At 40.9% G+C, this 12,084-nt stretch overlaps 1 protein-coding gene across 1 annotated transcript in view; it reads left to right on the top strand.

Moving 5' to 3' along the window:
* epg5 (ectopic P-granules autophagy protein 5 homolog (C. elegans)) overlaps positions 1-12,084 on the top strand; it is a 193,279-nt gene that overhangs the window by 107,166 nt on the left and 74,029 nt on the right. Inside the window, exons 22-26 of the mRNA XM_078550485.1 lie at positions 252-418; positions 2,406-2,645; positions 6,273-6,396; positions 6,522-6,663; positions 8,201-8,372. Of these exons, the coding sequence (XP_078406611.1) occupies positions 252-418; positions 2,406-2,645; positions 6,273-6,396; positions 6,522-6,663; positions 8,201-8,372 (845 nt within the window). The remainder of the gene's footprint in view (positions 1-251; positions 419-2,405; positions 2,646-6,272; positions 6,397-6,521; positions 6,664-8,200; positions 8,373-12,084) is intronic.

Genomic DNA, 12,084 nt, shown 5'->3' with positions numbered 1-12,084 from the left:
CCATTCTAGCAACATGTGGGAAATGCTTCTCGAAAAGGATCCCACCAGTGAGTATTTTTTTTAGTATAATATTTTTCTGGTAGTATCACATTTTATTCTAATTTTTCATTTTATTCAGTGACGAAATTGCCGCAGCAGACTTTTGCATTGACTTTAACTTGACTTACAACACCTAAACATAACAATTTGTGCTTCCAGGTTTTAGTAAAGTGGAGAATTGACCTGTGATTCCTCATGTATTTTATTCACAGAAGGCCCAAAGCCACTTAAAGTTACCAGTTGTGCCATCCATTCAGCGGCTTATGATCTATCGCTGGGCCCATCAGGCTTTAGCTACTCCTGCAGATCACCCGCTTCTCCCCCTCATCTGGCAGAAATTCTTCTTTCACTACCTTCACCGGCCTGGGCCAGAGTTTGGGTAACTTTCAACACTAATTAAAATTATTTTTCTTACTGATTTTTCAGGTATGTCATTTCAAATGACCTGTTGAATATCAAATGGGTTATTTTTGATCTATATTCATGTAAAATATTGCATGAGATGCGCATTCCTGTTTACAGAGCTTATTTCTTGCTGTCAACATTTGTACTTGATTAGTTTGTTGGGATTTTCTTTTGTAAACTACTATGCCAACATGTTCTGTTTAATTTTATGGTAAATGTGATGGAGTTGCAAAGTCACTGAAGTCTTGACGAACACACTGCTTTTCCTTTTTTAATTGTTGCTTGTTCATTTATTTTAGAATTTTTAAAACATTTTTAAACGTGTTAAAAATGTATACAAATAGCCTGTTGCTTTCTCCATTTAACGTCTTGGCTACTTTACACCTGCCAGAAGCCTGTTCATGCAGCTTTTCTTTGAAACCCATTCCTGACTATAAAGAAAATGAAGTCAGCTGCCGTCTCCTACACCTAGAATTGTGCCCCTGATCCCTGCTTTTCAGCTTCAGATTGCCCATTTCTTAGCTATGAATAAAAACAAACGAAGTGCAAATCCTGCACAAACTTGTGAAGCGCCAAAGATAATATTTCCTTTTCAATTTCTGTGGCCTTTCAATCTGTTTTTATTGGTCATTTCTACAATTTTATCATTACTTCAGTGTAGGTTAAATAAACTGATTGGGATTGTAGAATGCTAGAAATTCTTTTATTTCTATATATTAAAAAAATATAAATTGTATATTTATATAAAAATCATGTGAATTGAAATGGTGGAATGTACTTTGGAGTACAGATCTGTCACTTTTGGAACAAGCAATGTGTATGTGTAAGTGTAATTTTAATTGTAATATTGAAAGAAAATACAATAGTGTTATGGAGAGGAGGGGGGCTAATTTAGCACTAATTTCTCCTCTCACCACCTGTCTGTAAATAGAAAGGTGTTTTGATTCGTTTCCCTCTTTCTAAGCAGTGGTGTATTTCCCAACTCCTCTGTTTTTGTGTGATCCAATTTTCTATTAATAACCCCACAGCGAACTCAAGATAAGATGAACAAAAAAAGGATTAGTTTATTGCATTCAAACAAGGAGTAAAAGGAGGGCTGCAACATCACTTCCACACTCAGACATTAAGAGGGGCAGAGAAAAGAAGGTTTTACAGTATAGAGACCACAGAGAAACTAAATATTGGTTCACATGAGTTCCAGACTCCAGAATCAAAGGCCATTGAGGTATTCCTTCACGGAGGGTGGCGGGCTGAAAACCGATGATGTAGAATTCACTTTTCCGGCAGTGTTGATTTCACACAATAAGATAGGCATACAGAGATGAATCAGCCTTGTAGGCAAAGGCACAGAACTTCCAACAGAAGCAGCTTCTAGGCAGATAAAATGGTAGAAATGATGAATAAAAGCAGATTAAAAGGCCACAGAAATTGAAAGAAAAGAAAATATAATCTGTGAGGCTGCTAGTCAGATGGTAAACAGCAAACTCAGCTATGCAGTTCAGCAAGGCAACATTACTTGTTCCACAAGCCAGAGGCCCATTTTACATGACTTCCACTTCTCCGCCATCTTTGTCAAAGGATGGGTATCCACCGTCTGGATTCCAAAGACTGATAAATGTCTCAGCCATTAGGAATTGAAAGGAAAGTTGCGGGATCATTGTCTTAGCAGATGATCCATCTCCTTCTGGCCAGCCTGGGTTATTAAATGCATATGGCCTTTTTACAGCTCTCTTTAAAGTTGGGCTGTACAGCCCACAGGGGGTCGTTAGTTGCCCATCAGAGACAATGAGGTATGAGTTTTCCTAAAACTGCCAAGTGGCTTCTTTTGTTCAGTGGCCACAGACAGACACATTTTCAGCCATTTTAAAGGCCTTTGTTATTTTTTTTAAATTTTAGAAAAAGCAATCAGCATATCTATATACATATATATAGTCCCTCACAATAGTTTTTTTTGCCTTCAGTTTACCTGTAAGTGGCTGTATTGGAAAACGATATTTCTGTAGCACTTCGCACTCTAACTTGCTGAAAGAAATGAATAGGCGCCTTGTTGAAATAGCAGATTTTCATCATATAGCAAGTAAGGCTGTAAAGATCCGGAAGAATATGGATCGTCCTGACGACACTTCAGCATTGAATGAGAACACTGTAAGTCGCCTACCTGAATCCATGACATCACCAGAGCTGCACAAAGAATTGCTCAGGTATAAAATTATTTCACTACTGCAATTTGTTTACTACTTGCACCTCTTGTCACCATGCACAATAAATAGGAAGTACTCCCACAGCTAATATCACTGCCTTCTCTTATTCATCTGGTCGGAGGTACAACCCATAAGACAAAACGTATCCTGGGAGGACAACAGTCCAAGATTGAATGTGTGTATTGGACAAGATTTAATATTGAATAAGGGAATATTTATGCAGAATGTAGAAGATTAAAATGGATGGGTAGGACGACAGTTGGTTTTACTAGCTTGTTTGTTGCATCTCCGTATTTTCTCCTTTAGGCTATGAACCATCATATTACTTCAGTCTTTCGTAGTTATGTCCCTGCTGTTCTATCATATTATTGAGATATTGTGCAGAATTATTACTTTACTGACCCACAGGGAGCAGATGTTTAAAGAAGTTGAGGGAAGCCCACAATTTGGGATTGGTTCCTTACTCAGAGGCCCAGCTTGAATCACAGCTTGGGACTTCGTTGGGCAGGGAGTCTGTCACTGGAGCCCACAGAAGTAGCTAAACCCATGCCAGGAAGAGTATTGATTGGAGGCAAGGAAGATAGTGGAATCAAGTGCGTTTTGGGGGCTAGTCTTAGGGGAGTCGGGGGGGTGGTGGAGTGGTTTGGGGTTGTCAGAGGCCTTGGGGGAGCATGTGATAGTGGGTGGATTGGGACCTAGTAAAAGTGTGTGTAGGAGATCGAAGGCCTCGTGCTCAGGTGCTGGGTGTGGGCAGCGGGATGGTGGGGGAGGTGAATGGATTGAGGTGGGTGGTTAGTGATCACAGAGATTCCTGAAGTAGGCACCTGGAGGTAGGTGTGAAGGCACTTACCTCCTCGATCCACCATGTTCTTACCTCATGGAAACTGCCAAGTTACCCAGCATTTGGGGAAACCCAACTGTCAATTGTTAAATTTCCAAAGCTGCATGACAATGAGCCTCACAGCCTTGTTATCATATTTAAAGTTGCAGTCCGCCTCCTTGGATCAGGCTGGTTGCCCGTCCATTATCTAGCCTCTGTTAAAACCTGAAATGGGCAGGTTGATGGCACATTTGGGTCAGGATGTAGATTTTATTTTTTTGCTTTAACCAACCCCACTCCCACCCCAAGCCTTCCTGTTTTTTTAAGTTCAAATTCTGCCCTTCATTGCTCTGACCTTTTCCATTTCTTCCTTCCTAAGGATGTTAAAATCTTTTGGCACTATAGTCTACCTCTGATAATGTGAAGTCATTTTTCTACTAAAGAAATTTCAGTTACTGTATTTGCCAGACCATAAGATGCATTTTTTTCTGAAATGAAAGTTGCCTAAAATTGTTATGGACCTTATGGTTCAAACAACACCATTTTGCACAGATAATTAGCACATATTTTGCAATTATGCACACATACCAGTAGTTGCCGCAAACCCAGTGAGTGCAAAACAAATAAGGTTTGCCTATGCCATAGGATTCAAACTGGAAGTGTAAAGGTATGCCAAAGAGCATGGAATTAGTGGCTGAAAGACTTTCTCTTTCACCTGAGAAAATTGTGCAAGAATGGAAGTAGCAAGAAGAAAACCTAATGAAAATAGAAAACTGCAAGCGCACTTTTCAAAGGTATGCTACAAAATGGGAGAATAGGTGAAAAATCGGTTAATAGACCACAGGCAAAATGGCGATTTCTGTTTCCACCAAAATGATTGTATGTGAAGCAAGAAGAGTGGCAGAAGCAAGCGGCATTGCTGATTTTGACAGATCAACATCTTACTGCTACAGATTTATGAAAAGGCACAGGCTGAGGATACTTATTGAACCAGGGTAGCACAGAAGATGCCAGGTGAAGCAAAGTAATTTGGAATTCAGGGGTTCGTGATTAATGCAAAGAAAAATGGTGTTTTGAACTTAGACCAAAAGACAAGATTCTCTTAACTTTTGAAATTCCATCGAACAAGACCTTGGACATTAAAACCACAAATAATAACAATTAAAAACAATTGGCCATGAGAAGATCGACTGCACTGTTGTTTTGGTATGTTCTGACGGCAAGAAAACTGCCACCATTACTTATCTGTTAAACAAAACGGCACCAAAGATTGAAATTACACAGAGTTCTTGTCCATGTTCATCCTAAGGGATGGCTGAATGAAGAAGGGATGCAGTTGTGGCCCAAAAGAGTGCGATCAAAGCATCTAGATGGCCACTTCCCTTAAAAAATCCCAGCCCAATCAGTGTGTAATCAGTTCTGGGCACATATGTTCCAGGGCAGCAGGTGCATGGGAACACCACTACCTGCAAGTTCCTCTCCAAGTCACGCACCATCCTCACTTGGAACTATATCACCGTTCCTTCACTGTTGCTGGGTCAAAATCCTGGATTTCCTTCCTAATGGCTCTGAGTGTTCCTACAATACATGGACTGCAGCAGTTTAAGAAGTCACCAGAAGCTCAGCACCACCACCTCAAGGATAATTAGGGCTAGGCCAACGTGCCCACATCCCATGAACCAATGAAAAATAATATAACTGAGGAGGGTTGTGGAATTGAAGAAGCAGTGATTCCAGGCGGTCATTCATTCCTTTTATGATAAACAAGCCATTTTAAGCATTCATACATTAGGGGAATGAATGGGTGGAGGCTTCAGATCACGACTTGACACAAACAGGGTGAATGAAGCAGCCTATCACTTCTCAGGTGTGTGAGTCGGTGAGAAATTTGTGGCGAATAATGAAACATTAGACAATTGTGAAGTCATTCAATAAATGTAACAACAACAATGCCCTAGGTAGCAGTGAAGATGATGTGCTACTTGAAGAAAGTGACAGTTCACAAGGCACCAGTGATGATGACTGTGACAGCAGTGATGAGGAATTTTTGGGCTTCTATGATTAGAGAAATTTCTGACTGCATTGTTGTCTCTGTTCCCTAATGGTAAATGTTAATAGTTAACCTTTGTGCTGCATTGTTATTTTTGTTCTGTGATGGCACATACCTGTATGCACTGAAATTTTTTATTTTTAAAATCCTGACATATCTTATGGTCCGGCAAATACTGTAAACAGTTTATTATGACAACGTAGAAACCTGGTGCTTAAATATTAATTTTCAGATTCTTTGAACTTAGAATGTATTCTATTTCACTGGTTGGGAAGTCTAAGACTAGGTGACATATTCTTAAAAATTAGAGCCATACTGTTCAGGAGTAGGATTAGGAAACACTTATGGGCACAAAAGTTTGAACACTCATCCGCAAACAGCAATTGATGCTAGATATTAAATCTGGAATTGATAGATCATTGCTAATCAAAGGTTTTAAGGGATATGTGGCAAAATATATAGGTATATGGAGTTAGGTCACTGATCAGCCATTGAACAGGCTGAAGGGACTAAATGGCCCACTCTTGTTCCTGTGTTCTAACATTCAAATAATGTTGATTTCTACCCAGTTAACATCAGTGAGAGATTACTTGGTAATTTTACCTCTCTGCTATTTGTGGATTGTTGCTGATACAGAGATACTGTTGTGGTTACCTACTTGATGACATTTACTGTGATTCAAAACCAATTCATTGTATGAAGCATTTTGTTCTGGAACATAAAATACTACATAAATGCATGTTTATCCTTTTAATAGGCTTTTCCTTGTTTTTGCCTTTTGGCTGGAGGATAAGAATCTACAAAAGACTGATCTTTATCTACCTTCTCTACCTGTGCAGTATGATACGCATAGATTGGCAAAGGTTATGCAGAACCAGCAGGTAAATCTTCCTGCTCATCATGCTTTAATCCAATGAAATCACTAAATAGGGGACATGAAATAAAATGAGGCTAATTGAATGCAAATGTTACAAGACTTGAACCTAACTGTTTTCTGTTTATCTAGGATCTTTGGACTGAATATGTTGATAATGAGCGTATTAAGCATGAGTTCCTTGAGATGTTGAACCTCTGGACCCAGCTCCACTATGAGCCTTCTGCCACATGTAGTGCATCAAGTTTTAATAATCTTTTTGATCCACTTTCAGGCAAGTGTTTGAAAGTCCTATGTTCAGATTTTTTTCTTATTCTTTCACGGGCTGCGGGTGTCACTGGCTAGGCCAGCATTTACTGCCCTTGAGAAGGTGATGGTGAGCCAATGCCTTGAACCACTGCAGCCCATGTGATGTAGGTAGACCTACAGTGCTGTTAGGAAGGGAGTTCCAGGATTTTGACCCAATGACAGCGAAGGAACAACAATGTAGTTTCAAGTCAGGATGGTGGTGGCATTCCCATGCGTCTGCTGCCCTTGTCCTTCTGGGTGGTAGATGGTGCAGGTTTGGAAGATGCTGTTGAAGGAGCCTTGGTGAGTTTCTACAGTGCATCTTGTAGATGGTACACACTACCGCCACTGTGTGTCGGTGGTGAAGGGAGTAAATGATTAAGGTAGTGGATGGCGTGCCAATCAAGAGGGCTACTTTGTCTTGGATGGTGTCCAACTTCTTGAGTATTGTTGGAGCTGCACTCACCCAGGCAAATGGAGAGTATTCCATCACACTCCTGACTTGTGCCTTTTAGTTGGTGGACAGACTTTGGGGAGTCAGGAGGTGAGTTACTCACTGCAGAATTCCCCCTCTGACCTGCTCTTGTAGCCACAGTATTTATATGGCTGGTCTAGTTCAGTTTCTAGTCAGCGATAACCTTCAGGATGTTGATGGTGGAGGATTCAATGATGGCAGTGTCATCGAATGTCAAGGGGAGATGGTTAGATTCTCTCTTGCTGGAGATCGTCATTGCCTGGCACTTGTGTGACACGAATGCCACTTGCCACTTAGCCCAAGCCTGAATGTTGTCCAGATCTTACTGCACATGGTGACGGACTGCTTCAGTATCTGAGGAGTTGCAAATGGTACTGAATTTTGTGCAGTCATTAGCTAACATTACCACCACTCACCTTATGCTAAAGGAAAGGTCATTGATGAAGCAGCTGAAGATGGTTGGGCCTAGGATAATAGTGTTAAGGAATGTAAAGTATGTACAGTTAATAAAAGGTTGGTATGGAAAATATGGTGCATGTGCAATACAATGAGAAGCTGTATTTCTATGCCATTCTTCTATGATGGAAATCATCCATTATTTGACAGTGCAGGAGAAAGTTGGGCACCAAGTAGTGGAATTTGATTCCAGAATTAGCGCCAACTCTTTAAAAAAAACTGCTAAGATCTGTATGATGACTGTCACTTTAAGATCAGTTCGACTGAGTAGAGGTCACGTGATTTGTTCATGCAATGTGTAGCTAGCATAGGGGAATAAATTCGAGGGGATGAAATTCCTAGAAAATGGTTGTATGAGGGGCTGGCTAGATACAAGCAGCCACAGAAGCTCTCGTGTAAATAAAGTTTGTTTTGTTTGACTAAGAAGCCTACCAGAACGCGTTTCCACAACCTGGTTTTCATGCAGGGAGTTAAAATTTGAAGACTCTACCATAATTCACAAAATTGTGGAAAATAATGGCACCAGTGATTGTATGGTCTGCTGTAGTTTTATTCCCCCAAAAACTTATAGTCGTTTTTCTTTCCATTTTAGCAAAAGAAAGAATTTTCAGCAACCTGAAGACCTGTGATACCCCTGTATCTACTGTGTCCCTACAGTATATGAAAGCTCCTGTCCCAGAGATTGACGGAACTAGTTTGTCAAACAAAATAGTGGCAATCGAACTTATTCAGCAAAATCTAAATATCTTACGACAGCAGGCAAAGTAAGTAACTAGCAACATCAATTAGCCTTTCTGTTACTTGATAAAAGGACCTTTTTAAGGTTAACATATTTGAATGAAAAGTAAAAGATCTTTGGAACTTGGAAAACTCAGTTCAAAATAATGTGAATGCTTATCACAGTATCTTTACAGTTCAGGAGGAGGCCATTCAGCCCATTGAATCAACACTGGCTCTCTGAAAGAGCATACCACCTGGTCCCACTCCCTGCCTTATCCCAATGACCTTGCACATTCTCTCATTCTAGCAATCCAATTTTCTTTTGAATACCTCGATCAAACCTGCCTCCACCACCCTTTCAGGAAGTTTGTTCCAGACTCCAACCACCCTCTGGGTGAAAAAATTTTTCCTCGCATCACATTTACCCCTCTTGCCAATTATTTTGAATCTGTGCCCTCTTCCCACTCAAGAGAACATCAAGAACTAGTTTCTCACTATTTACCCTGTCCACACCCCTCAGGATCTTGAATACCTCTACCAAGTCTCCTCTCAGCCTTCTTTCCTCCAAGGAAAACAGTCCCAAGCTCTCCAATCTATCCTCATAGCTATAGTTCTTCATCCTGGGAATCATTCTTGTGAATCTCCTCTGTACTCTCTCCAATGCCTTCGCACCCTTCCTCAAGTATGGCACCCAGAATTGGGCATAGTCCTCCAGATGGGGCCTAACTAGTGTCTTATGCAAGTTCAACATGACCTCCTTACTTTTGTATTCAGTGCCCCTATTAATAAAGCCTAAGATGTTTTAACTGCTCTCTCAACATGCCCTGCCATCTTCAAATACCGAGGTCCCTCTGTTCCTGCATCTCCTTTAGAGGCTCTCCCTTTATTTTATACTGTCTCACCATAATTTTCCTAGAACCACAGAAAAGTTACAGCACAGAAAGAGGCCATTCAGCCATGTTTGTGCTGGCCAGATAAAGATGAAAAAGAAACTAGCCACTCATTTTAACCCCACTTTCCAGCACCTGGTCTGTAGCCTTGCAGGTTACAGCGCTTCAGATGCAGATCCAAGTACCTTTTAAATGAGTTGAGCGTTTCAGCCTAAACCACTGATTTAGGCAGTGAATTCCAGATGCCTACCACCCTCTGAGTGAAAATGTTTTTCTCATGCCCCCTCTAATCCTTCTATCTAGACCCCTCATAATTTTGTACACCTCAATTAGGTCATCCCTCAGCCTCATCTGTTCTAAGGAAAACAATCGTAGCCTATCCAATCTTTTCTCATAGCTGCAATTTTCAAGCCCTGGCAGCATTCTTGTAAATCTTCGCTGTACTCACTCCAAAGCAATTATGTCCTTCCTGTAATGTGGTGACCAGAATTATACACAAAATTCCAGCTGTGGCCTAACCAGCGTTTTATACAGTTCTTTCATTACATCCCTACTTTTCTATTCAATACCTCGTCCAGTAAAGGAAAGCATTCTTTACCACCTTGTCCACCTGCCCTGACACCTTCAGGGACTTGTGGACATGCACTCCAAGGTCTCTCACTTCCTCAACCCCTCTCAATATCCTCCCGTTTATTGGGTATTCCCTTGCTTTGTTTGCCCTCCCCAAATGCATTGCCCCTCACTTTTCTGGATTGAATTCCACTTGCCACTTGTCTGCCCGCTCAACGAACAGCAATCTTCTTCACTATTAACTACACAGCCAATTTTTGTGCCGTCTGCAAATTTCCCAATCAAACCTCCCACATTTATGTCCAAATCATTGTTATATACAACAAACAGCAAGGGCCCCAACACTGAGCCCTGTGGAACACCACTGGAAACCGTTTTCCATTTTCAAAAATATCCATCGACCATTACCCTTTGTTTCTTCTCGCTGAGCCAATTTTGGATCTAACTTGCCACCTTCTCCTGTATCCTGTGGAATCTTACTTTTCTGACCAGGCTCCCATGTGAGACCTTGTCAAACGCCTTACAAAAATCCATGTAGAGAACATCCACTGCACTACCTTCATCAATCTTCCTTGTTACTTCCTCAAAAAATTCTGTTTAAGTTAGTGAGACACCTAACAAAACCATGCTGACTGTCTCTGATCAACCTGTGCCTTTCTGAGTGACAGTTTATCCTGCCTCTAAGAATTAATTTCAATAATTTGCTCAGCACTGAAGTCAGACTGACTGGCCTATAATTTTCTGGCGTATCCCTTGCACCCGTTTTAAATAATGGTACAATATTTGTAGACCTCCAATCCTCTGGTACCTTGCCTGTACCTAGTGAGGATTGGAAAATGATCCTCAGAGCATCCCTTATTTCCTCCCTGGCTTCCTTTAACAGCCTGGGATACAGTCCATCCGGCCCTGGTGACTTATACACCTTCAAGGATGTAGTCGCTCCGGTATTTCCTCGCTCACTATGCTTATTGTATCTAATATTTCACACCACTCCTCATTAACTAGAATGTGCATCATCCCTCTCTTTAGTGAAGATGAAGACAAAGTACTCATTGAGAACCCTGCCCACATCTTCAGCATAAATGCATAAGTTACCATTTACATCTCTGATAGGCCGTACCCTTTCCTTAGTTATTCTGTTGCTCTTAATGTACTGGTAAAACATCTTTGGGTTTTCTTTGATTTTACCTGCCAATATTTTTTTGTATCCCCTCCTTGCTTTCCTAATTTCCATTTTTACTTCACCCCTGTACTTTCTATACTTCTCTAGGCTTTCTATAGTCTTTCTATATTCAGCAAAAATGAATCACCTCACATTTCCCTGCATTGAACTTCATCTGCCACTTGTCTGCCCAATCCACCAATGTGCCTATGTCCTTTTGAAGTCCACGACTATACCCATCCCAGTTGATTACATTTCCAATCTTCGTATCATCTCCAAGTTTTGAAATCATGCCCTGCGTGCCGCAGTCTAGGTCATTATTATGTATCAGGAACAGCAAAGGTCCCAACACTGACCCCTGAGGAACTCTACTGCAAACCTTCCTCCAATCTGAAAAACAACCATTTATCACTACTCTCTGCTCCCTGTCACTCAGCCAATTTCTTATCCAAGTGCCTACTTTCCCTTTTATTCCATGACCTAGAATTTTGCTCTCAAGTCTGCTGTGTGGCACTGTATCAAATACCTTTTGAAAATCCATATACACCACATCAACAGTGTTTCCTTTATCAACCTTCTCTGTTACCCCCTCAAAATATTCCAACAAATTAATTAAACATGATTTTCCCTTGATGAACCCATGCTGACTTTCCTTAATTATCCTGCACTTGTCTAAGTGATTATTGATTTTATCCCGTACTATAGTTTCCAGAAGTTTCCCTACCACTGAGGTCAAACTGACTGGCCTCTCATTGCCAGCTTTACCTTTGCACCACTTTTTGAACAAGGGTGTAACGTTCCCAATTCTCTAGTCCTCTGGCACTTTCCCTATATCTAAGGAAGACTGGAAGATTATCACTAGTGCCTCTGCAATTTCCACTCTCACTTCCATCAGTATGCTTGGATGCATCTTACCAATCCTGGTACCTTATCCATTTTAAGTAAAGATAGCCTTTCCAACACCACTTCCTTCTCGATTGTAAGTTCTTCTATTGTACCAGTTACCTCCCCTCTCACCTCGACCTGGGTAGCAAGTTCTTCCTTTGTAAAGACGGATGCAAAATACTCATTGAACACCTTCGCTATTTCTCCAGCCTCCACATGCAAGTCCCCTTTTTCTTTGTCCCTAATCAA

This window comes from Cetorhinus maximus, chromosome 1 (assembly GCF_964194155.1).
Source record: "Cetorhinus maximus chromosome 1, sCetMax3.hap1.1, whole genome shotgun sequence".
NCBI lineage: Eukaryota > Metazoa > Chordata > Chondrichthyes > Lamniformes > Cetorhinidae > Cetorhinus > Cetorhinus maximus.
The sequence above is the reverse complement of the archived record's forward strand: the minus strand, read 5'-3'. Positions and strand labels throughout refer to the sequence as shown.